Source organism: Camellia sinensis, chromosome 6, assembly GCF_055761805.1.
Source record: "Camellia sinensis isolate YWXY chromosome 6, ASM5576180v1, whole genome shotgun sequence".
Taxonomy (NCBI): domain Eukaryota; kingdom Viridiplantae; phylum Streptophyta; class Magnoliopsida; order Ericales; family Theaceae; genus Camellia; species Camellia sinensis.
This window is the reverse complement of record NC_138966.1, coordinates 72,329,398-72,355,779: the sequence shown is the minus strand read 5'-3', so window position 1 is coordinate 72,355,779 and position 26,382 is coordinate 72,329,398. Positions and strand designations below refer to the sequence as shown.

Below are 26,382 nucleotides of genomic sequence, written 5' to 3'. Positions count from 1 at the left end.
GTCACACAGTACAGGGACCTAATCCCTTGATAACAGTACGGTAAACATTCAGTCTATACAGAATAGTTAGACAGTAAGAAGACAGGCGGGGGAAAACAAACAAAACACCCCCAAGCCATAGCATGGCAACTCGGAACCTCGCAGTGAGGCACAAAGGCTGGCTTGACAAAACTAGAGTCTAACCCACGCTCCTAGCTCCGATCTGGTGGCTGAGCACCTACATATATATATATAAACAGTGAGCTAAAGCCCAGTGAATAACATAATGCGTAAAGAGGTTTAGAATGAATGTCCTTACGGTAATGAAAACAGTTCAATTCAATCAGTATTTCAGTTGTTCAGTACAGTAAACAGTCATATGTGGTACATCCATTAGCATAACAGTAACAGTAGGTCTTAAAAGACCGAACAGTAATGATGGCCATCAGTCAGTAAACAGTAGTGGCTCCACGAGAGAACCGACAGAGATCTCTGTAACAGTAACAGTAACAGTAAACAGTAGGTACTAAGGATGCCACAGTACAGTTCAGAAATAAAGGACATACATTCATTCAGTAATACCAGTTCAGTAAACAGTTCAGTTCAGTATTCAAAAGATATCAGTTGAACATATCTTTACACAATTGTTACTCACAGAGTTCGGGCTACAGTAAGCTAGAGCGTGTCTCCCCAGTCGCCAACCCTACACAGTTAACAGATTGAACACACTAAGCTACGCAGTTGGGAAAGTAACAACTTAAACCCTAATTTGCCTCGGTGTGTTCTACATCTATATCCTCAATAAGATGCCTTAAACTAGGTCTAAGAATGCCTAGAATGGAGTGGGGATGCAAAGATGCACATTTAAAAGCATTTTCAGAAAAACAGAGTCCCGCTCGAGCGCATGTTTCCCCGCTCGAGCGGACATGCAACAAAGGTACACGCTCGAGCGTAAACTTTTCCGCTCGAGCGTACTGTAAAAGTACTGGATGGGTGAAATCTCCGCTCGACGCCCGCTCGAGCTTGAGACATGACTCCGCTCGAGCGCCCAATCCTCCGCTCGAGCGGACTGCAAAACAGTGCAGAGAGATGCTGGTTGCTCGGATTCCACGCTCGAGTGTAACTTTCCCCGCTCGAGCGGAAGTGCGAAATCTGGAAAACCCAGATTGCACCTCCAAGCTCAAACTCAAGTTTAAATGCATAAAAACCGATCCTCTTGGGCTCATTTTCTGGAAAACATTTATAAACACATAGAATAACGTGGTTCAAAGCTCAATTTGAGAAATCAAAGCCCAAGGGTGTTTAATTCAAACCCAATTTCAAACCAATTTCAAATCATTTTCAAGAACAATCTTCAAACATGACATGCATGATCTTAAATCATTTTCAAAGCTTTAATGCTGTTTCAAAAGAGCTCAAGCCTTCAAAAACAAGATGAACTCATGGAGTATGACCAAAAGATGGACATGCATGTGAGGTATGATGAACTACCACCTCAAAACTTCAATATATGTACATGCATGCAACACTTAAGCTTCAATTCAACAACAATGAACCAATTCATGACTTAGTTCTACAATGAAGCATGAATCATGCAAGAACAACTCAAAGACACCATTAAGATGATGAATGATCTACCTTAGGTGTAGAATTAGAAGTGAGGGAGCTCAAATAGGCAGATACACTTCAATTTCAAGCAATTCTTCAAGTTGACTAAGCCAAACCCCCAAGAACAATTCTATTCTCTCCCTCTCTCCCTCAAGGTCGGTGATGTGCTCAAAATGAGCTGAAGAAATGTTTTGATAAAGCATACACAAGGCTCAAATATGAGTAAACAAAGGCCTCACTAGATGGCAAAAGTGTAATTACGTCAAACTCTTTAATCGGCTTATTTTAATCTAATTTAATCATACCTAATCGGTTTTCAGATAATTATACCATAAAATTACATTAATTATGAGGATCATAAAACATCAATCAATTTCAGGTTCGGCCGCTGATAAGGCCTTCAATTAGCAGTTTAAACACTAAAATACGAACAGATCAAACAAACAATCAACAGATAAAACATATACTCAATCAATTCGGTTTCCAATTTCAGTCAGTCAGTTCAGTACTTTAATCAGTTCAATTATCAGTCATAATCAATTCAGTTTAACGATAATCGATGGTTATCGGTAATCAATCAGTCATAAGTCGGTAAACAGTATGAGGGTTGTTGCACATTACCACACAGTTGGGTTTCGAAAACACACATACATATACATACACAACATCCTTAGGCACAAATCCCTACATACAGGGGAAATTACATCAAGGTAACAAAGCATAAAAATCTCCACCAAGGCACCACATCACTATCGTCCCTTCCAAGACTACTAAGACAAACCCTGGCCACGTGAGGGGCAATGGCGTCTAACATGGCCCATATGTCTACACTTAGAGCAAAATGGTGGTCCTATACTCTGTGACTGACTCGAGAAAGCTTGAGTCAGGCTGGATCCCCCGATTAACAAACCTGATGAGATAAAACTAGATCGAGGCTGTAACTGGGATGGTAATTGAGATTCAACTCTCCTCTACCTCCTACTAGGTCTCGTGTGCTCTTGAACCGAAGAACTCGCCACTATGGCCCGTTCTCCTTCATACTGACCAACCGTAAGATTAATAGCTTCCACATGAGTCACCGCCTCTACTAATGTCTGGTAGTTCCTATGCATGCACCCCACTACCTTCCATCGGATATCATCGCATAACCTCTCCTCAAACTTAACACAACATTGCTCCTCCGTTGCTACCAACACTGGAGCAAATCTAGACAAACTGGTGAACCTCGCCTCAAACTGTGCCAGAGGTGTAGTACCTTGGCGCAACTCCACAATTATTTTTCTCAATCTTTTCCGAGTGGAAGGAGGAAAATACTTGTCCCAAAAGAAATACAGCCCAGTTGGTGCTTACGGTAGCGCTTACGTACTTCCACTAATTCCCATCATATCCCTTCAGTAGAAAACTTGCTAATGCCACCCTCAACCTCTCATCGACGACTCTAAGCATATCAAGAGTCTTAGTGACCTACTCTAACCAACTTTTTGCCTCTAACGGTTCACCCTCCTGTGAACTTCAGTGTAATGACCCCAAAATGCGTATAAGGAATTATCTTTATTTACCTATGGGTTAATGTGCTTTAATGTGAATATATCTATTTGAATTGAGGAATTTTCTATTGAGTTACGACTTTAAAACTGAAATTGCTGACCTTTACGGGTTCAGAAATCAAAATTTAGTACTTGGATATGTTGATGGGAATTTTTAGAGCTATTTGGGAAAATTAATTGGAAATTTATTTCGTCTGATTCGTTAAGGTGTGTTTGGGTGGCTAACTTTGCACTGCAAATTGAAGGCCTTAGAGGCTTCAAAAACTAGAATGGAGTACATTATTATTATCAGCATAATTTTTAGAGTCATCTGGGAAGTTTAACTGGAATTTGATTTCGTACGATTCGTAAGGGCGCGTTTGGCTCTCCTTAATTGTGATAAGCTTTTATATATATATATATATATATATATATGTATATATATGATATGAGTTGTTGAACTCATCAATTGGAGTCCAAAAATATCTAAGAGAGATGGAGAGTGAGAGAACCGTGAGAGAGAGAGAGAGAGAGAGGGCAAAAGAGAAACAAAGTTTCTCTAAGAGAGAGAGAGAGCTCAACATTCATGGGGGTTGAAGATAAATTGAAGAGATTGAAGAGAGAGAAAGAAGATCAACCATGGAAGCTTGGGAAATTGAAGAGAACTAAAAGAAAGGAAAAGATTGAGCTAAGGTATGGAAATCTGTCTTGAATCTTTATGATTAATGCATCAATGTCATGAAATTATAATGATATTGGAAGATTTGAAACCCATTTGGGTTAGAGTTTTATGTATGTATTTAATTGAGCTCAATTTCAGAAATTAGAACTTGAATCCTATGATTTTGTTTATGACTGGAGCTCAACCTTTTGAATACCATATGAAATGAACTCTAGATTGTCCATGGAACAAGATTATGAAAGAATCAAGTGTGTTTGTGGGTTGTGTTTTGAGAACTTTAAGGATTATGAAAGATGGAACATTGATTTTGAACTTGAGGCAAAGATTGATTTGTTTGGAATGAAATTACACTTGAATGATGTTAGTCTATCATGTTGTGGGGTAATTTTACATGTTTTTGGGTGATTAGAGTTGGAACCAAGCTTAGAAAATGGAAAAACAAATGTTGGAGCAAACAAATATTTTCGGACAACAGAATTTGCCCAGAGCCGCAGTGCGGCAGGGCTTCCCGTACGTACGGCAGTCCCCTTCTAGCACCAAAAATGAATCTAAAATAAAAGCACCTTTTCCCGCACGTGTGGCTCAATTCCCGCACGTGCGGCCCTGTTTCCCGCACGTGTGGGACAGCCCTGTTTCAGCCAACTTCGAATTAGCATATCTCTTGCATCCGGACTCCGTTTTAAGTGATTCTTGAGCCTAAACTCAAACCCCGGAAGTCTAGTTTCCAATGGTGGTGGTCTCATACCCAAATTCTAACTATACACATAGATATGCTCAAATTAGTGAAGGTTGTTCACTTTTTATCTACCGATTTTATACCATTTCTTCTTCTAAACCATTTTCCTTTCGATTCTTCCTATTTTTTGAGACACGGATTATGACCTAGTGAGGAATAATGAGTTTAGAACCACCATGACTAACTGATTAAAGAACAAGAAAGGGATTGGTTATATTCTCATATTATGCTATGTGCATTGTGTTTGTAGGTCAAAACGAGAACATCGTTCCATTGTTACCAGAAGCCCATCACTGTGAGTAATAGTATAGTAAAGATATGTTTTTCATTATCTATTTTGACTAATGTGTGACATGATTCTCTAAATGTCGTATTTTGCTAAAATACACAAGTTTCCAAGAAAAGTAAAATGTGTCATGAATAAAAATGTGAATTGTTTATAATATGATATGGTAGGTCCGAGGCCATTCTGCTTATCTGTTTCGTTTATGCTATGGCATGATTGTTCGGTCTTTAAGACCTATGGACTTTTAATATGGAACAAAGTGCTGTACGGAACTAAGTGCTACAGTGGGAGTCACTTCTAGAGTCCGTACGAGTCACCTCTTGGATCCATACATACATGAATTGGGCCCAAGGAGAGATGGGGACATGTCGATGTTCCATCTACTCCATGATACGATATGATACGTTTGGACCTAAGGTCGTTTTGAAATATGATTGGGCTTAAGGCCGTTTTGTTATACATGGACCCGAGGTCGTTCAGAACATGTGAAATGAATACAAATGTTTTTATGTCGCTATATGACTCATGTTACGAAATATTATTTTATATGCATGAATGGATGTCCTATTTTGAAATGTGCTTCTACCTTTTTGTATAAGTGAGCGTACAACATACCATGTAAAATGTTTTGTAATAGTTTAAAATATGTATTCCATTTGAAAAGGCATGGATTATGATACGATAAATGTTTCTTTTGAAATGATTTAAGATACGTTTCAAAATTATGAAATATGTTTTCCTAATGTTAAGGACATCATTCATTAACCTCTTTACTCTAATATTACTCACTAGGCGTTAGCTCACCCCTTTTATTTTATATATGTAGGTGAGCCATCGGGGATCAACACTAGAGTTGTATCGAGGTCTACCTCTCTGTCAAACCAACCGGGTTACGCCTCCGTGTCGAGGCTTTAACTTTGTATTGGAAAATTATGTCTTTTATTGAGTCTTATGTATTTGTGTGTGAGATCTATATAAGTTCTGTGATTATAGGTGTACATATGTAAAGTATATTTAAATGCTTAAATTAATCTAAGATTTCATGTATGCACAAGCTCAATGGGCGATATTTTTATGTTGGTATTTGTTTCCGCTTAAGGCCCCGTATTTGAATAAATATTATTTTGAAATTTTGTTTGAGGCCTATATACAGGGCGGTCATCGACCAAACTTTTAGGGGCAGGTTTGGGTCGTGACATTCGGTGGGTTAAAGCGAAAAAACTCCTTAGTGTTCTTAAAGGCATGAGACACGTCTCCTTCATTGCATGTTAAAGCCTCTCGTACAACTCTTACTATCTCACGTGCAATCTCCTCGCCTATAGTCGATGCTACAAGTGCGGGTACTACTGGGACTGCTGTGCCCCTACCGGCACCCCTAGTTCCAACACGACCTCATCTAGCTTGTCCTGAATGTCAACATCAAACATCAATTAACCAAACTCTAAACCTTTCCAGAGACACTTACACTTCCTACCAAGACACAAAACCAACTTAACATATAATCACACAGCACATAAACAGTTTTAAGCAGCAAACCATGCAATCAAGTCAAGTCTAAAAGGATGACCACTTGTGTCAGAACTTCCAAGGAACTCCTACCAGAGACCATGTTAATCAAACGCGTTTCCAGTGAGATCTCAAAGCAAGTTGACCGGCTACAAGCATTATCCCCGAAACTTAACTCATGCTCACACAATGCAACACTTAATGTCCTACACCTCATACTCCCTATATGAAAATGTCCTCACTAGGCGAAGCCAACCCACTATGGTAAAAACAACTTCCCATAAGCTCAAGGTTTTCAAACTTGGTTAGCTCTAATACCAAGTTGTCACACCCCAAATTTTAATACTAGGAAACATTACCAAAAACCTTTAATTAAGTCTTTTTTACGCAGTACATTTATATATACAAGTGACCATTACACTTGAGTAGAAGAAAAGTGTTCTCTTTTGAATGCATACAACAATATTACATGCCGGAATTTACATTGAAATACACTAAATAATTAATTACACAAGAAAACACTCATAACTTCTGCAACATAAGTAGCACCTCTCATTTACACTTTGTACAATAACCACATATAAAGGTAAATGCGCTCCTCAAATCATCAAACCCGATCTTTCTGACTTTGTCCCTGAAATGGTTAAAACACATGGGATGAACAAACATGTCCAGCAGGAATCTTCAATGATTCTCAACAATAAGATCTATAGATATATGTGATCATGAATGCTAAAGAATGATATATATATATATATATATAATTAGTGTGCACTTTTAATACTCAAAATACAATTCATATTGATAATACCTTTCTCATAAAGAAAAATCCATGAATCCTTTTCAAAGGAAACTCGTTCTTTTATTTCTATATCATTCTAGTATAGTTTTCAAAAGTTCTTTTAAAGATCTCTTGTTAACATTACTTAGAGATCATGAATATAGAAACCATTCATCCTACAATAATTCACATCAAGACAAGGTTATCTTGATGGTGCAGGCTATCTTGTGCAAAGGTTCGATTTCTTCGGCAAGGACAGCGTCAAATCCCAATGCACAACCACTTTTTGAACCAAAGCCTTTTGACTAATATAATTTTTAGACCATAAAACCCTCTCTTTCAAAAAAAATTGAAAAATAGTTCCTATGATGTTCCAAGGCTCGCATTTCATTAAATGTTGCGCTTTTCGGTAAACCGAGCAAGGACAAAGTGGAAATGCTGAAAGAGAGGTGAAAGTTTTGAAAAATCTTCCAAAACATCTTGTTTAGAGTTTTGGAGTTGAAGAAAATTGGAGGAGAGGGAAGAAACCTAGTTGGGGAAGAAGTTGGGCATGAACCGTTAAGAGAGGCCTATCCGTTTGTATACTTGGATTTCAGCTATGTGGCCACCGCCGTTGGAAAGTGGACTTCTGGGGCTTCATTTTGAACTCAAGAATCTCCTAAACCCGAGTTCGGATGAGGGAGATATGGTTGGTTAAAGTTGGGCATCAATCTGGTTAGGACCAAAACTGAGCAGTCTTCACTAAAAGAGGCATATCTTTTTTCACACTTGGATTTTTTATGTGAGGCTGCCACCATTGGAAATAAGACTTCCAGGGCTTCAATTTAGGCACAAGAATGACCTGCAAAGAAGTGCAGACGAAGGAGATATGCCCATTTGAAGTTGGACCTAAAGAGCAGATTTTTGCTATCGGCCACTAGTTGTGCTTGTCAGCTACTTAAGGTGACCGGACGACTACTAAAAGTGGCCGACGGCCACCAAAAGTGGCTGGTCGACTACTGGTGTCCAAAACTCAAATATTTTGTAGATATTTCCCCTCTAGCTGTTCCACACTGCTCCAAATATTTCTGAATTGATATTTTCGACCAAGGCTCTCTTTCTTCTATTTATAGAGGCCATATCTCTCATATTGTAAGGTTGGAAAAATTTTGGGAGCCTCTCTCTCTAAAAATCCTCTCTCTCTCTCTCTAGATTTCTCTCTCTCTGGCCCTTTTGTGCATACAAGTAGATATACACTTCTCCTTTGCCTAGACATCCTTGATCAAAGTGATTCATCTTTGGGTTAAGGTTGCTTAAAGCTCTCTTGGAGCTTCCTTTGAGCTCTAGAAGGTGGTTTAAGCTCAGATTTGTGCCTATTTTGTGCTTTGCTTCAAGAGGTATAACCATTACCCTCTAAGCTTGTTTTTCATACTTGTTTTTGCCATCTTTTTGTACTATTTTTGGGGTGGTTTCGAATCGAAAAAAACTCTGTTTTATGGTTTAAAAATGGTCGTTTGAGGCTATTTTGTGTTAAGGGATAGTCCACCCTTCTTGTTGATTAATTGTGAAGCCTTTTGTGCCATCTTTCAAGGCTTTCAAAATCAAAATTTTTGGACCTTTAAACCACTAAAATTCAGAGTTATTTTAGTGGTAGAAAACATGTTTTGAAGTCCAAAAATGGAGGGGTTGGCCTCCCATCCTTGTGTCTTACTTGCATGCCTAGTTAGCTTCACATGGTAGCATGTTTTTGTAGCTTAACTTAGCTTATTTCCAACATATTTTTGCCTTTGATTTGGACTGTTTTAGCTCTATTTTGGGCTGCTTTTTGGTCAAATGAGTCTTGTTTTGCATGGTTGTAGTGCAAATGGCTTCATTAGTTTGGTGTTTTAGGCCTTTAAACATGAGTTGCTTGAGTTGGTTGCATGTTGTAGTGTCTTTTTACATGTAATTTTAGCATATATAACTTTGTCACATGCTCACTTGTTTCACTCTTTCATTGCTTTTGAGAGTTGCTCTTGAATCTTGTTTGCAAGCCTAGGTAGCTTAACATGTGAGCATACTTTTCTAGTATTTTGTACCTTTATTTCAGCATGTTTTTGCCACTGTTTTGATTGGTTTTAACTCTATTTTGAGCTGGTTTGGTCATATGAGTCTTGTATTGTGTGGTTGTTGTGCAATCTCTTTCACTAGCTTAATGCGTTAGGCTTTTAAACATGAATTGCATGAGTTGCTTGCATGTTTTAGTGTCATTTTGCACTCCATTTCAGCACTGAAATCTCTGCAATCTCCCTCTATTCTTCACTCTTTCATTTACTTTGAAAGTGGCTTTGAACTCCTTGTTGGCTTACGTGTGAAATTGAGACACTTATGCTTAATGGTTTTAATCCTCTTTTGAGGGTTTCTACTAACCAACGGCATGAGGTCTCTTTCATGCTAAAGGGACTTGTGGTTTAAGCCCTTTTTCCATTAGAGGACACTCATCTTTTGGACTAATCAATTAAAGAATGGATTGGTAAGTTAAAATGTGTAAACAAAATGAACAAAGTAAAAAAGGCAAGATAAAGCATCTTTGTGTTGCATTGCATGTGTTCGGATCAGACGTTAATTCGAACACGAGAAAAATGAAACGTTTCATACTCAAAATGATAAAACGTGCCACTTTTCTTGGTCACCATCACCCTTGATCATGCATGATAGGGTTGTGGTTTTGTTGAGTCTTGTTTTGCACTCATTAAGCTTGTATAAGCTTGGTTCTTTGGCCATCATGCATGAAAATTGTTTGGTTGATGGCTTGAGAGCCAAGAGCTACACTTCTTTGAGCTTGTGTGATGATAAGGAGGGTAACAGTACATACACTCCTTAAGAAGACACTGCTTTGCCTCTGTTGCAGCAAAAAAGGAAATTTGGGACAGGGGTGGCCGACCGGCCAGAAGTAGTGGCTGACAGCCACTAGCACTAGCCGATTGGCCAGTTATAGTAGCCGACGGCCACTTTTTGTAGCCGACCGGCCACCAATGAATTTTTGCACAAGTGTGCTCCTGAGTTGGAGCAGAGGCATTCTGGGAGTTGGCACAATTTTCAGTGATCAAACGAGTGCAATCAGAGGCGTCCGATGGCAAGGCAGTGGCATTTTTGGAGGGAGCAACCGAGCATGCATTTGTCCCTTGCCCTTGAGGCCATTTAATTGCTTTAGTTATCTTAGTGTAGCTAGTTAATTCAAATGTTGTACTTAATTAGTTAATGTAACTAATTCTTCAATTTCGGTTTGTAATATTTTGCTAGCTCAGAATAGTTAGTCAATTTATTTCAGTTGTTGTAATAATTAGCTTAGAATAGTTAATTAGTGTTAGTTTGTAAAAGTTAACTTAATTAGCGTAGCTAGCTAGTTGGCTTATTCATTTGGACCCTCCTTCGCGAGGGCATAATGTTGTAATAAGTGTGCGTGCGTGTGTGCATGTCTTCCAACCCCACGTCTTTCTCCCTTTTATTTATCTGGTTTTGATGGTTAGATTAGGGATCATATTTCAATTAGCATATCGCATGCTTGCATCCATTCATTTGTCTTGCATGCACCGAGGCTTGGCGCATCAATCAAACTGCATTGGAATTTCAATACACTTCTTTGAATACGTGTTTAGTCGCATGTTGTTCAAATTGATCATATGCCATATTAGTAGCCAAGCCTATTAATTGTATTCTTTGCATGTGTTGCATTAGGCATCTTGTATAGTTAGGATCATTCATTTTTCTAACTAGCTTTTGTTTTGGCCTTGAGTACTCGGTAAGTTTTATGCTTTAGCATACCTGCATGAGTGTGATTGCCATATTTCTATGTTTCGTATGCTTGCCATGAGGCTATGTGCTTAAATGCTAAACTGCATGAATGCCTGTGGCTGAAGGCTTGTTGTTTGAATGGGAACAATTCAACAAAATGTGAGTTTTAAGCCCACTTTGCGAAGGGGTGAAATCATGTTTTAAGCCCACTTGAGGTGGAAAATCGGCATTTCTAAGCCCACTTGCAGGTGGCAAATTCAAACCATTTTCGAAAACAAACATGAGTTGAATTGTTCCAAGTCTTGCGACTTAGTCTATACTTGCTTGTGTGCGTCATATAGTAAAGTTAGCTAATAACCAGAATAAGAACACATGAGGTTTATAAAACAACATATCATGATCAGTAGAGGCCAATTTTTGATCGGGCAAGCAGGGGTGCTCATTTCAGGACCTTCCTCTCTCGTACCCAAGTTCCCGAGCCGAAGCAACTTTGGTGATGACGGACACGTGGCCTTTGGCACGAGTCAGAGTTTCCTAAATTTCCCCCAAAACAAAATATTTAGGTAGCGACTCTGTATCTGACAAAGCAGTCCAATTTGGCATTATTTGATTTAAAATCGATTTTCCAAAAAGGTTTGCCAGATTTGGACTATTTGGTGATTTCCAGTTTCACATTGCACTTATGAGACTGGATTCAGAACCACAAGTAGAGCCCCAACTGTGAGGCCTTCTTTTCAAACCCTTTCCGAATGGCCAGGGGGCGGAAAAAGGTGAGCCCGCACTCTATTAAGTGCCACACTTTACCGGTCACAAGCGGGAAGAAAATGGACCCTTGTTTCAACATCACCATCCATCAATTCATCATGTATTCATTGTTACCATTCTGACAAAGCCAATTACACCATTCATTATTTCCATCATACATTAATCTAGCAACACATCTACCATAAGCATATAAGTTATCTTTAGAAGCAATCACCATTCTTGTGTTCCATTTCTCTCTTTACTACTCCACATTATCATCAAATCTTAATACTCAATTGACCAGCACAATAATTATATATATGTGTTATCCAAGATTTAGTGATTTATTTACCAACATAAATTTCTTTAACACGACCTTCATATACAATAATCAATTCCCACAACCACTAATTATCATTATTTGTACTCATCTTAACCAAACATAAACTTAATTTCATGAATCTAATGTCAATTACAAACATTCTTGATTTCCAAAATAAATTCCATAACTAGGGTTAGGCATAAGTTAGGGCTTTATACTCATAAGCATAAAATCTTGTTCTAATCACTTAAAACTTCCTTAATCCACCTCAATTTTTCATTTAATTTCTCTATTTTGGAAACCCTAACTTTCTTCACATGCTTTGTAAAAAAAATATCCTCTAGATGAGGTTTTTATGCAGTAGAAATCTACCACCCATCTATTTATAAGAAAATATTTAAAAGAAGCAAAGAAAATCCCTACCTCAAGTAAGAAGAGAAAGAGACCCAAAATTTCAACTTCAATGAAAATGCAGTCCGCTTGGATAAATAGAAAGCCCTCGGCGTACTCTTTGTTTATACATAAGGAACATGGGGTAGAAAATGAAAGAAAAGAGATGAAACCCAAGCTTGAACGCTTAAACCCCCAACAATGGTGGAAAAGAGGAAGAAGAGAGAGAAGGAGCAAGGGAGAATAATGAAAACGAGGGCCAAAAGTGACTTTTAAATGTGCTGAATTCGGAGACTTCACTCGAGCGAACAATACGAACTCCCACAAGTTCAGACCAGATATGGCATACCGCTCAAGTTACCACTCCTACGCTCAAGTGAACATCAACAACTCTTAGAATCTCATACTTGCAAAAGTACTGGGAGCTTCACGAGACCACTTAAGCGACCAGTCCATTGCTCAAGCGATGAGAAAAGGAAAAAAATTTCTGGAGTGCTACAATTTTTTATTCCGAAATTCCTAAATCATGAGCTTAATAAGTTTAGTCTAATGTGTAGAGCCTTAAGGAAGCTTCATTGAAAATTATGTGACATTAGTAAAAACTAACAATAATTAATTAGATTAATTGAATTATAGGCTAAACATAATTAATTAGAACTAACAATTGATTAATTAAATTAATAGTTGATTGGTGAATTAATCTACTCTAAGTCAATTAAAAGATAGAAAGACTTGTACATTTTTCTAGTTTTTCTATGAATATAAAAAGAGAGAGCTTATCTTTTTGTTGGAAGTTGAAGAGAACTCCAGAGAAGTTAGAGATAAGTGAAGAAAAGAGGGAAGATGTTAGGAAATCGACAAGAAATTTATCTTTGAAGAACATTATGTAAGATTTTTAGCTTAATTCTTGTAATAAGTCCTTCTAACACCTAAATTCAAGAAGAAATTGAACTCAATTGCATGTAATATGGATTAATTAAGGAAAAGAATGAAGAAATTGAGTTAAGGTAAGAACTAAGAAGTTAGTTTTGAAATTCATCATTTAAGTTTGACTTTTGTTATCTTTTATGAATTTGAGCTCCATCTTTACACGCATCATTGAATTCTAAGAGTTTTGGAACCTCAAATTCTTGTTTTGAAAATGTAACATTCATGAAATTTTCGACTTTAATCTTGAAATTGAAAAGGTTTTAATGCAAATGATTTGAAACTGGTCATGTTCTTATGTTTAATAATGAATTTACATGTTTTTGCTCAAGTCTTGCATGAACCCTAACCTTGGAATTGAGTTTTGGAAGCTGAAATTGCTGTTTTTCGAAAACAAAGCAGCCGCAAACCATTCAAGCAGTCATTTCACCGTTCAAGCGAAGATAAGAGGGACCTAGTATTTTGTCTTGCAGTTCTGAACTTCTGAGAATCTGAGTTCACTGCTCGAGCGGTGAAAGTGTCGCTCGAGCGGACTACCCTGTTTCAACCAGTCTCAAACCCACTTTTTATTCACATTTTTCTCTCTTTCACAAAACATTTCCCTGCTTAAATTCAGTATAATTTAGGGTTAAATTAAGTTAGAAACTGACATAAGCTAATTGATTAGAAAAGAAAAGTAAGTCTAATTAGATAAAATGCATTACCAATGTTTGTATGTGCATCATGTAGGTTGGACCGTCGAGGAGTAACACTGAAACCAAGCTGATAGTGAGTAATGTCTTTGTAAAGTTATTTTTGTACAAATTGTTTTGAATATGCTATTATATGACATGTTTTATGAAATTGTATTTTTGTTCTGAATCATATTTTGTATATCTTTTGTGGCATCCTTTAGTGAGTCCTAACTATTGAGGGATGATTATATGCCTTGGCCTATGGAGATCTCCATTTTGTTCTATTGCAACCTAACATGGTTGTTTTGTTCTGTTTTGGACCTGAAATGGTCATTATGTTCTGCTCTATTGGATATACCATATATTTCATTTTCTTATGAATTTTTTGACAAAATTCTTTACTTATCTTTGAATGTGATATGAAAACGTTTGGGAATGTTTTAAAGAATGCTTGGAACTCATTCATTAACCTCTTTACTTTGATGTTACTCATTGGACTTCAGATCACTCCCTTCCCTTATATGTATCTAGGTGAGCAACATGAGGAGCAACCCTAGAGTTTGCAATTGAAGACCTTTTTGTGAAGCCTTGTAGATGGTGTTTTTGAGTCAAGGCTTTTGTTTGCCTCCTTTTGAAAATGTTTTTGAAGAGTCAAGACTTTTGAACTTGTATATGTGAATGTTTGCACTTGATGTAAATAAAGTTATGTTTATGTAATAATATGTGTACGTTACTTCTATATCATTTACGTACTGCTCAATGGACAGATTTGTTATTATTAATATGCTTCCCCTTAAGGCCCCATTATATTATTAATTATTTTGTGATTTGTTCGGATAGGCCTTCGATAATCTAAGATTACTGGCCGGTCACCTTTTCTAACTTCTTGAGGCGCGTTGGTGTAGATCCTCCATTTTGACTACCCTAAGATTTTGGGCGCTTGCATGCCTCCCGGTGATGAAATGATACTTGATCCTTGGAATGTTTAAAGGTGTTTAGAGATGTTGTAATATACCCATTTTGGCCAAAAAATTAACTTTTTGCAAAAATGACCATTTTACCCTTGAATCTGTTTTTAGCCAAAAACCAACTTCTTAACCTCGAAAAGCTCGATTGTGCTTTGATTGATCGTAAGTGACCCATTTTATTAAAAAAAACTTAATTAGAATGCAATTCGGGCTTACTTGTGCCGCAAGCACGCCAAGGGTGTAGGACCCTGTACCTACGCATGTATGCATGGCACGTGCACCAAGGTAAAATGCATGTGAGCACGAGGTCTGTCCGTGCACACATTGAAGCATCATAAAGCCATGTATAGAAACTCAATCTTGGAGTATTTTTAAAGGAGGCAGTAGAGCAACCGATGGGGGGTTTCCATAGTTTGCCTCCCCACGCGTCCCACTACCTATATAAAGGCTCTCTTTCTCTCCCTTTGAAGGGGTTAAGAAATTGAGCCACTTTTTGCAAGTTTAAGAGCCAAATATCACCTCTCCTCTCTCCTCCTTCTCCTAGCTTCGAAAATATCTAACTACACAGCAATCCTAGACTTCTAAAAACCATCCTAAGGCTAAAGAACCTGACCAAACTCAGAACCTAAGTTTAAGGGAGGCTCGCAAGCAAGGAACTTGCCTTTCTTCACTATTTCTTCGCATATACTACAGTTTAAGCAAACCAGTTGGTAACCCATCTTTTTCTTGTATTTTAATCCCTCTATTGTAATATTCAAAGCATATTAGGATCTCAGTTCATTCTCTCATCATGTAGTTTCTTCATTTTATTAGCTTTTTTGCCTTGCCTTGCATGTTTCATTTAATTTTATCAAAACAATATATTTTAAGGTTTATTTTAATTACCTAATCAGCATGCATGGCCCAATTTGATCATCATATAGGTAGCTTGTGTTTTTCTTCTGTACTTTCATGTGTTAGTTGTCTTTTTATCCATATTCATCATTTAGTAGCCTCAAACTGGGCCTAGGTTCATATCTTGTATATATTGGTTGCATTTAGATCATATCTATTTTATGCATGCATGTAAGATGTGGAAGTGGGCATCCGGGTACGTTTCTTTGTCCTCCTTAGCATATGTGTGCAATTTGCATTGTCCTTTAAATAATGCAAGTGTCTATGCACTTTGTATCCAAAATTGTGTGTTCTGTATGTTTTTTTAAATATTGGGTATTTTAGGTTATGTTTAAAACCATGGGTTATCAAAAACCAAGTTTCTTCGAAAAATCATTTTTTATGTAAATATTGCTTTATTCATTTAATCTAAAGTATACGATATTCACTTTTCTTCAAACCAAATAGTTTAGGTTAGTTAAGAATTTTAAGTCTAAAATGAATTTTTGTGAACAATTGATCACTAAAATCATAAAATAGAGAGTGAGTAGAGGCTAATCTTTGGATTGGGCAAAAAGGGGTGTTTCCATGTAAATAGCCTTCCCCTTTTGTACCTAAGCTCCCTAACCTAGAATTTTCTTGGTTATGATGGACTGGGCCTTAACTTTGTTTTCATTAAAGGTTTCTTAATTCCCATAAAAAAATTAAGTGGCAACTCTAAGTCAATAAAGTCAATTGGCGTGGAATGTATGCCTTAGACTCAAAAAAGGCACGACATCCATAGTTGGGGGGGTGACAAAGTGGTGTTAGAGCACAAATTACTTTTACCCACGCACTCATTCATATGAGCATTAGGATTTGTTATAATGGATTTAGGATTTGCATCCTATTATTAATGTGTGGCAAATGCATTGAGCATGATAAATATGCGAATACGTGCATACTGTCCTGTGTATATTATAATTCATGTTCATATGCATAGAAATATGGTGAGAACAAGAGTAGATGAAGGGGCAGAATCATCTTCAACCCAACTTGATAGGTTGGAAAGAATGTTAGAAGTAGTGGGTGAAACATTGAGACAACAGTAACAATAACAACAACCACCACTACCACGACAAGAATTCATAAGAAATGAACAACCACCAATTCAAGTCAATGAGGTGGATGATCGAACTATCTCTCTCACGAAAGAATTCAAGAAAATGAATCTGCTATAGTTTTGGGGTGGAGTTCATCCATTGAAAGTCGAGGCATGAGCTCTCAGAATGGAAAAGTTATTTAAAGTTTTTTCGTGCACAAATGCACACAAGGTTTTACTTCCTGCCTTTACTTTAGAAGACGAAGCCCGAAGATGGTGGCTGCTGGTCAGAGATTAAACTAGAGGTATCAATTGGGCTTGATTTTTGGAGATTTTCTACGAGAAGTAATTTCCACAGTGCATTCGAGATCGAAAAGTTTCAAAATTAGAGAGATTGAAGCAGTGTAATAGAATAGTGGCAAAATATGTGGCTCAATTTAATGAATTAGCCAAATTTGCACTGCATATGGTCGACACTAACTACAAAAATGCCAAGAAGTTTGAAGGGGGACTTTGAGATTCCATTCAAGGATTAATCTTTTAAAGCTACCGAAATATGTTGATATTTTGGATATGGCTTTCATGTCTAAATCTAATTTGGCTGCATAGAACCAATCTTCAGAATGGAAAGGGAAAAGATAAGGTTTTGACATGAATAGGTGGCTAGCAACTTCGATGAACAAGAAGCCAAACTTGGGGACATCTAGAAACTCTAATCAGGAAAAGCAATTCAATACTAACTTGAATAGAGTGTGTAAAGAAACATCGAGGGGTTTGTTACCGAACATTTGGAGCTTGTTTTAGGTGTGGTAAAATAGGTTATATGGTGAAAGATTGTCCTCAAGCTGGACAGAGAAGTAGTAGACTTGCCGCCAGTTCAACCGGTTCAATATCAATGACAAAAGCTACCGCAAAAACTACTTTAGGAAAGAAAAACTTCAGATAAGGGAGATTTTTTGCGCTTATCCTAGGAGACACCCATAATACTGAGGCCGTTGTCTCAAGTACTCTTTCTATTTGTGCCCAACATGCCTATGTGTTAATTGATTCGGGTTCCACACATTCGTTCATCTCAAAATTATTTGCTAATAAGTTGAATAGACCATTGGAACCATTGGATTATGTGTTATGTGTTTCTTCACCGTCTCGATGATCTATGTTGTGTGCATCCATATATCCTGCATATGAAATTTTAATTGCGGAGAGGGGTTACATTATATATTAATTTAATGCCACTAGATATGGAACATTTTGATATAATTTTGGGTATGGATTGGCTAACTACAGACACCCTATTTCGACCGGCACTAAAACTTGGGCACTTTCTTCCAAACACCCAATGATGAAAGTTAGAATGTGCTATCTTACGAATTCCTTAGCAAGAGAGCCATGTTCAAGCTTTAATCTTAACCTTACACCCATTTTGGCGAAACTATTTTAGATCCTCTTAAAATCCTTTCAAAATGTTTTTTTGTCATGTGGATCCAAACATTTCTATATAGTTTTGACACTCGCATTTTTAAAATTCAAGTATTATACTTTTGCAGTAAATTGGGCAAGGACAAAGTTGAGTGCGTGGAAGGAGGGAAATTCTCTGGAAAAACCATGTTTTCCCTTTAAAAAATTGATCTGGTTATGTAGGAAAAAATTACCTGGCCAAGTGATCTGGCCAAACAATTTTTTGTCCAGCCGAATGAGTTTTTGTTCGGTCGAATGATTTGTTCTGGAAACAGAGTGGTTTTGAGAAATTCGGCTATTTCTGCGAATTTTACACAAATATCTTAAATATTTTGCCTTTGACTTCCTCCACAAATATCTTAGATATTTTTGGCCTCAAAACTCTATATATACAACCTCTCCACCTCATTTCAAAGGGTTGTCAATTCATTTCAAAAAGTTAAGAAATATTTTCTAAGGCTTAGAGAGCAATTCTATGAGCTTGTGCATCACATCACCTTTGAACCTTCGTCTTCTCAACTCTTCACCTCTTTCCTTGACACATACACAACCAAAACACCACTAAATCTTGATCTCAAGGCTTCTTGCTGAGTGTTCAAGCCATATCCAAGGACCTTGAGGGTGTTTGGAAGCAAGTTTGGTAATCAAAATCTCTTCCTTACTTTGAAAGGTAAGAGTTTGAACTTTTCTCATCCTTTTCTCATTTCTTTCTCTTTATTTCTATAGCTTTTTGTTGTTTAAACTGGTGATTCTGTTTGGGATGTGGATGGGTCAGCCACCCCCATAGAGTTATAATATAATTTATCTTTGTTTCAATGTAGTTTTTTAGCTTTGGGATATAGATGGCTCAACCACCCATGATAGAACTGTTAGACAGTGTAATATTTTTACTTTATTGCACTTTCTTGTCTCTTTTGCACCATCCCAGTGTTATGATCCATGTGATTCAATCCATACTCAATCTTGATGAGTATTTGTGGTTGTTTAATATGATCCCTTGGATGATCCTTTGTTATCTTTCTTTCTCTCCTTTTTTTCTTTGAAGCTATAAGAGCTTCCTCATCAAAAGTGTTGAAAACTCTTTTCTTAATCAATTTTGAACATGGAAATGGATTTGACATCCTTATTCCATGGCCAAGAAGATGAGTCTTCAACTATTTTGATGAGTTACATGTATTTCTACTCTCTTCTTCCCTGCTTTCTTAGAAGCCCTATAGAGCTTTCATTAGCTTTATGAGGCTTTACCTTAGAAATGGTGGCAATATACTCTCTCCATTTAATAGCATGGATTTGGGTATAAATTTACCCTTATCCAGAAAGAGATGAATGTAGGTTTCCATCTATTTATTTGGCTTGTATTTCTTTTTAACTTTTATTCATGTAGCTTTTGTTCATGTTACATAGCATATTTTGTTGTTGGGTGTTGGATGAGGCCTATCTACATCTTCCTTGAACATCTTTATGATAGGAAGGATTAGAAAATATGAGCATCCCTTGAAAATGTTTTGTTTGTTATGTTTTGTCTCTGTTGCACAAAAGAGGGTTTTCCAAATTTGTTGTATGGCTGACCAGATAAATTGCATGGCCAACAATTATTTCATCCGGCCAGACCATTTATTTGTTCGGCCAGATGACTTTTCCAAGCAAAACAAAGCAAAACAGGGTGATTTCCGACAGATGATCTCTCGGGTACGTGCAACTGTTATTATGTCTCCGACACACTCTCTAAGGTGTTCCCCCTTTTTTTCTTTGAAATTTTTTACAAGCAGACACGTTTTGGACTGTAACAACCTCGATCTGTGATTAGCCTATAATCCTTGATTAAGAATGTTTAACAAGTAAATAAGGAGAAATCCTAAGTTAACGTGCCATGTGTTATTTGTGTTTATATCTGTCTGCTATAAGAATATCTGTCGATAAATTTGTTTGAATCTATGAATTGAAGGCCTTATTGGCCACCAAACACGAAATTGGTTGGGCCAACATGTAATTGAGAATATTTAGAAACTTATGGTAAGTTCAATTAGAATTCAAATCAGAACCAAATAATTAGAATAAATTGAATTAGATTAACCAACTTAAAGTGTACTTAATTAAATCCCACTAATCCCACCTATATAAGCTAAGACAAGCCTAGAAACACTTATATACACACACGTCTTCATCTATGTGAACTCAAAAATGTGGAGAGAGAGAAAGAGGGAGAGATTGAGATCAAACAAGAGGGAATTGAGGAAGACTTGGTGAGATTAGAAGGAATTTGGAAGAATTGTCATGGACACTCAAGGGATTTTACTACATAGAGCCCAATTGAAGACTTAAGATAGGTAATTCAACTCTTAAATTATGAATTTGAGTCACTTACTGTAAGAAATCAAGAGAATTAGAAGAATGAAGCTAGGATTAAAGATTTTTAAGCTCAATACATGCATACATGCCTATCTCATTTCATTTTGTATTTGTTTTCAAAGAATTCTCACATGCATGTTCTTATCTTGGCTATGTTTTAAGAATTCAACATGTTTTTGTGTGAAACATCTCAATTGATCATGTTTTGGAAGGAAATATAACATGTAAATTCTTGCATGTGTTATATCTCAAGTTTCAAGTTTGGTTTTGCATAATTGACTTGCTTTTGGGCTTTGATTTTGCGAAATGGTCTTTAATTCATGAGGTTTTACAAGTTTACACATGTTTTCTCAAGTTTTAGCCTAAAAGAATGTGTTTTGAAGCTTGGAGAGCAATTTGGAAATTCCAGAATTCGGCGTGATTGCTCGAGTGATGGTTCCTTCGCTCGAGCATAAAATTCAAGCTTTCAAAAGTTTTGCAGAGTTTGGGGGTTGGCTCGAGCGGCAAAAGTTGGGCTCCAGCGACCACTGTTTGTTTTGAACCTTGTCTTGAGCAACTATCGAGCAACTGTCGAGTGTGAAAATGAAGCATCCAGTACTTTTACAGACTTTGCAGACCACTCAAGCAACCAAAGTTTTTCTCAAGCGAACTACCCTGTTTTCATAAATTTGGTTAAGTGTTCCAAAGTGCTTTTTTGCATCCTCATTGCACCTAAGGCATTTCTAGGCCATGATTAAGCAGCAATAATGAAGATAAGAGTTAGAAACACAAGCCAAGATAGAAGAATAATAAGTTAATCACCATTGGGACGTGTGTTCAATGTGTATTTGTCACGTGTTTGTGTAGGTTACGTGTTATCGTCTGCCTGATCAGTTTGTTCTATCCAAGTGATCTGATCTACTATTGGAGCTATCTGTGAGTAACAATTCTATAAAGCTATGTTTGATTATAAGTATTTTCTGACTGAAATGATATGATTTGTTTTCTGAAATGCTATTTGTGAACCATGAATGAATGTCTAATTTTCTGTAACGTAATGTGGCTTCATATGTTCATGTGGTCGTTGCCCAAGGGTGACAATACCATGGTCTATGTGGATGTGGCCCTTGTCCGAAGATAACAATATCGTGGTCTATGTTCATGTAGCCCTTGCTCGGGAGTAACAATACCGTGGTCTATGTTCACGTGGCCCTCGCTCGGGGGTAACAATACCGCAGTGTATGTTCATATGGCCCTCGCTTGAGGGTAACAATACCATGGCTATATGTGCACAAAGATGTTGACCTATATGGTCGTCGGTACCGACTATGGTCTTAATGACCACCTACTCTGCACGTGGGTCTTTATGGCCAATTTGATCTATTAGCTAATGGATGTACCATGTAAACTGTTTACGAAATCTGTATAAGCAAGTGAATCTAAATTTGTTCCTGATCTGAAATCTGATTTTTGGATCTAATGGGACATTATTCATAAACCATTTACATTGTTGTTATTCTCTGGGCTGCAGTTCACTATATTATTTATGTATATAGGTGATTAGGTGCGGGATCAGGCTTAAGCTGTTTCCTGGAGTTCTGTCTTGTCAAGCCAACCAATGTGCCTCCCGAAGAGGTTCCTAAGTGGTTCAAGTGATTATGTTTTGTGCACATGACGTTTGTTTTTATCTATATCTTTGGTAATCCCAGGATTACTGGCCAGTTACGATGCAAAACCTATAGGGGGCGGGTTTGGGTCGCGACAGAGTGGTATCAAAGCACGTGTTATACCGCACACACGAGTCTATATGAGCTATAGGATGTCCTAGAAGAGAATTAGGGACATTACATCTACATGTGTCAGTCTGTGTGACATCATATGAATATATTTGAAAAGAAATGAAAGTATGTAAATGTGTAACACGAAATAAAAGGAATATGAACACTGTGAAAACTGTGAAGATCATTTGCCTATGCTTATTAGTGCTCTGTTTATCTATAGCAATAGAAAGAACAAGAAGTAATGATATGACTGAATCATTTGATGCTCGGATGGACCGAATGGAACGAATGTTAGAAGCTTTAACAGAATTAATGAGACCACAAAAAGACAACAACATTTACCTCCTCCGTCTTCTCGAGTACAATTGTAGCTGATGAATAATGATATCATTAGCTTGACTTAGAAGTTCAACAAGATGAAACCACCGACCTTTCTAGGTGGTATTGAGCCATTGAAGGCTGAGACACGGATGCTAGTACTTACCCAAAAAAAAGACACGAATGCTAGAAACAGAGAAATTATTTCAAGTGTTTCCATGTTCTGAAAATCAGAAGGTTTTATTGGCAACCTACACTATAAAGGAGGAAGCCAGGTGTTGGTGGATGTTGATCAGAGATAATAATGGGGCTGGAATCAATTTAAAGAGATCTTCTATGAAAAATATTTCCCTCAATGATTCCGAGACCGAAACTTGTTAGAATTTGAGCAGCTAAAGCAAGGAGGTATGTCAATGACAGAGTATAAAGCTAAGTTCATTGAGTTAGCCCGATTTGCACCACACATGGTTGACACAGACTACAAGAAAGCTAAAAAATTTGAAGGAGGGCTTAATCTGGATGTGTTTGATCGAGTGGGAGTTCTAAAGCTGACTAAATATGTTGATTTGTTGGATAGAGCCTTAATGACTAAAGCTAATTTAGCAACCATGAAACAGACCAAAGCCCCAACAATTGAATGGAGAGGAAAACAGTCCGGATTCAATTTCAAAAAGGGCTGATCATTCTCAAAGAAGCAAAATACGGGATCTATGAGCAGCTCAAGTTAAAGTAGTGTATCTGCACCTACCTGTCCTGAATGTGGAAGAAAACATAAGGGTGTATGTTACCGTACTACAAGTGCCTGCTTCAAGTGTCGCAGGATTGGCTACATGGTAAAAGATTGTCCACTCATAGCTAAAAATAATAACCGCCCTGCGGTAAGTTCAATCGGATTTGCTTCTATACCGCAAACAAATGTAAGAACCAATATGGGCAAGGAAACCTTGAGGCAAGGAAACCTTGAGGCAAGGGAGAGTCTTTGCACTTGCGCTAGAAGATGTACAAAACACCGAATATATGGTGTCAAATATACTTCCTATTTGCAAGGGAGAGTGTTTGCACTTGCACTAGAAGATGTTCAAAACACCGAATCTATGGTGCCAAATATACTTCCTATTTGTGCTCAAAACGCATATGTATTGATAGATTCTGGTTCTATACATTCCTTTGTGTCACATGCTTTCTCTCGGATATTGACTAGACCATTAGAACCTGTGAATTATCTATTATCTGTATCCGCATCATCTGGGGGTTCAATGTTGTGTGCATATGTATATCTTGCGTGTGATGTTAAGATCGGTGATGTGCTGTTATATATTGATTTGCTACCCTTGAATATTGATCATTTTGATTGTATTTTGGAGATGGATTGGTTGACAAAATACTATGCTACCATTGAATGTGTTCCTAAATCTGTTATATTTCGGCCACCAGGGTTACCTGAGTTTGTGTTTGTTGAGAATGGTGTAACTCCTCCTCCCTATTTGATATCTTCTATGAAAGCCAATAAACTGCTGAGGAAAGGTTATAGGGGTTATTTGTGTTGTGTATTAATTGTGCTTGCAGATAGTACTAATGTGGAAAATATCCCTATAGTCAATGAATTTCCTAATGTATTCCCAAATGAACTACCCGATGACTAAGTTGATAGAGAGATTGAATTCAGTATTGAATGTCGATCTCTGAATTGAAAGAACCCCTTGGAACGCAACCAATTTCCAAAACCCCTTACAGAATGTCGATCTTTGAATTGAAAGAACTGAAAATTCAACTCCAAGAACTGTTAGACAAGAAGTTTATCCGACCGAGCACTTCACCTTAGGGTGCTCCAGTTTTATTTGTCAAGAAAAAAGATGGAACCTTGAGATTGTATATAGATTACCGAGAGTTAAACAAAGTAACCATCAAAAATAAATATCCATTGTCCTGAATAGATGGCTTATTTAACCAACTTCTGGGAGCCTAAGTGTTTTCAAAGATAGACCTTAGATCTAGGTATCACCAATTAAAGGTTAAAGCAGAAGAAATAGGGAAAACTACATTTCGAACTAGATATGGGCACTGTGAGTTTTTGGTAATGCCGTTTAGGGTAACTAATGCACCTGCAACGTTCATGGATCTAATGAATAGAGTCTTTAAGCCATATCTTAATGAATTTGTTGTTGTGTTTATTGATGATATTCTGATTTACTCCAAAAGCAGGAAAGAACACGAAAATCGTTTGAGAATTGTGCTACAGAGTTTGAGAGAAAATACATTGTATGCAAAATTGTCCAAATGTGAATTATGGCTCGATAGCGTAGCTTTTTTGAGGCATGTAATCAACAAGGATGGCATATCAGTTGACCCACAAAAAATTGAAGCCATTGTGACCTGGCCAAGGCCAACTAATGTATCAGAAATTAGAAGTTTCCTCGGGCTCGCTGGTTATTACTACCGATTTGTGAAAGATTTTTCCAAACTTGCTATGTCACTCACACAATTGACACAGAAAAATGCACCATTTGATTGGAATGATCAGAGGGAGTCAGCCTTTCAAGAGCTGAAGACCATATTGATAACTGCACCAATTCTGACATTGCTTAATGGTACAAATGGGTTCCAAATTTATAGTGATACTTCTTATAAAGTGTCTGGGGTGTGTGCTGATGCAAAATGGTAAGGTGATTTCTTATGCTTCTCAGCAACTCCGCCCACATGAAAAGAACTATCTGACCCGTGATCTTGAACTTGCAACCATGGTGTTTGCTTTAAAAATCTGGTGCCATTATTTTGTATAGAACCACTTGTGAAGTATTCACCGACCATAAAAGCTTGAAATACTTCTTTACTCAAAAAGAACTGAACATGAGACAAAGAAAATGGCTTGAATTGATTAAAGATTATGACTTACAGATTCTATACAATCTAGGGAAAGCTAACACAGTAGCAGATGCTTTGAGCCGAAAATATGACAACCCGACTCTGTGTTATGCTAATTATGCTTATAATTATATGCTTGATATGATTTTGAGTGCTAATTCTATGATTATACGTGTTTTTGAAATTCTATATGTTCACTATAGGAAAATCTATTTGATTTTCTGTTATAAAATTTAAATTGAAGGCTGTAAAGGCAACAAGAAGTGAAATGACTGTCCCATTGCGATAAGCGTAATTTTTAGAGCCTATGGTGAAATTTAATTAATAATTGATTCATATCAAAATAATTAGATTTATTTGATTTAATTATGTTCATTTGATTAGGCCTAAGCCTTAATTAGTCAACATGATTAGTGAGACCTATATATATGCTAATTAGGGGCTTAGCTCATATCTTTGAGCTCATTCCTCACCTTTTGGCTGAGTTTATACACTTTAGAGAGGTAAAACACTTGATTTAGAAAGAAAGGGACCAATTCTTGGAGAATTGACTTCCAGATTGAAGAATTGGGAAGCTAGGCTCAAGAATTTGATAAAGTTAGTAGGATTGAAGGCTCTAAGTGAGTATTTGTACTCTAATTCATGAGTTAAAGTTCAAGAATATGTGTATTCAAGAAGAATTGGTGAATTGTTGTAGAATACAAACTTAACACGAAGAATTTGTTGCCAAATTACTCATGCATGCATAATTTGTTGAGCCACATGATTTCGACCATCATTTCTACCATTTGAAATGGTA

The 26,382-nt window shown here is 37.1% G+C and overlaps 1 protein-coding gene and 1 pseudogene across 1 annotated transcript; both read left to right on the top strand.

The window, feature by feature from the left end:
* The first annotated feature begins 23,650 nt into the window (after nucleotides 1-23,650).
* On the top strand, nucleotides 23,651-24,364 carry LOC145793357 (uncharacterized). Its single transcript, XM_082876168.1, has one exon. It carries the CDS (start codon nucleotides 23,651-23,653, stop codon nucleotides 24,362-24,364), a length of 714 nt encoding a protein of 237 aa, XP_082732294.1.
* A 411-nt stretch (nucleotides 24,365-24,775) lies between these two features.
* LOC145793356 (putative mitochondrial protein AtMg00860 pseudogene) lies at nucleotides 24,776-25,383 on the top strand (annotated as a pseudogene).
* The last annotated feature ends 999 nt before the right edge of the window (nucleotides 25,384-26,382 follow it).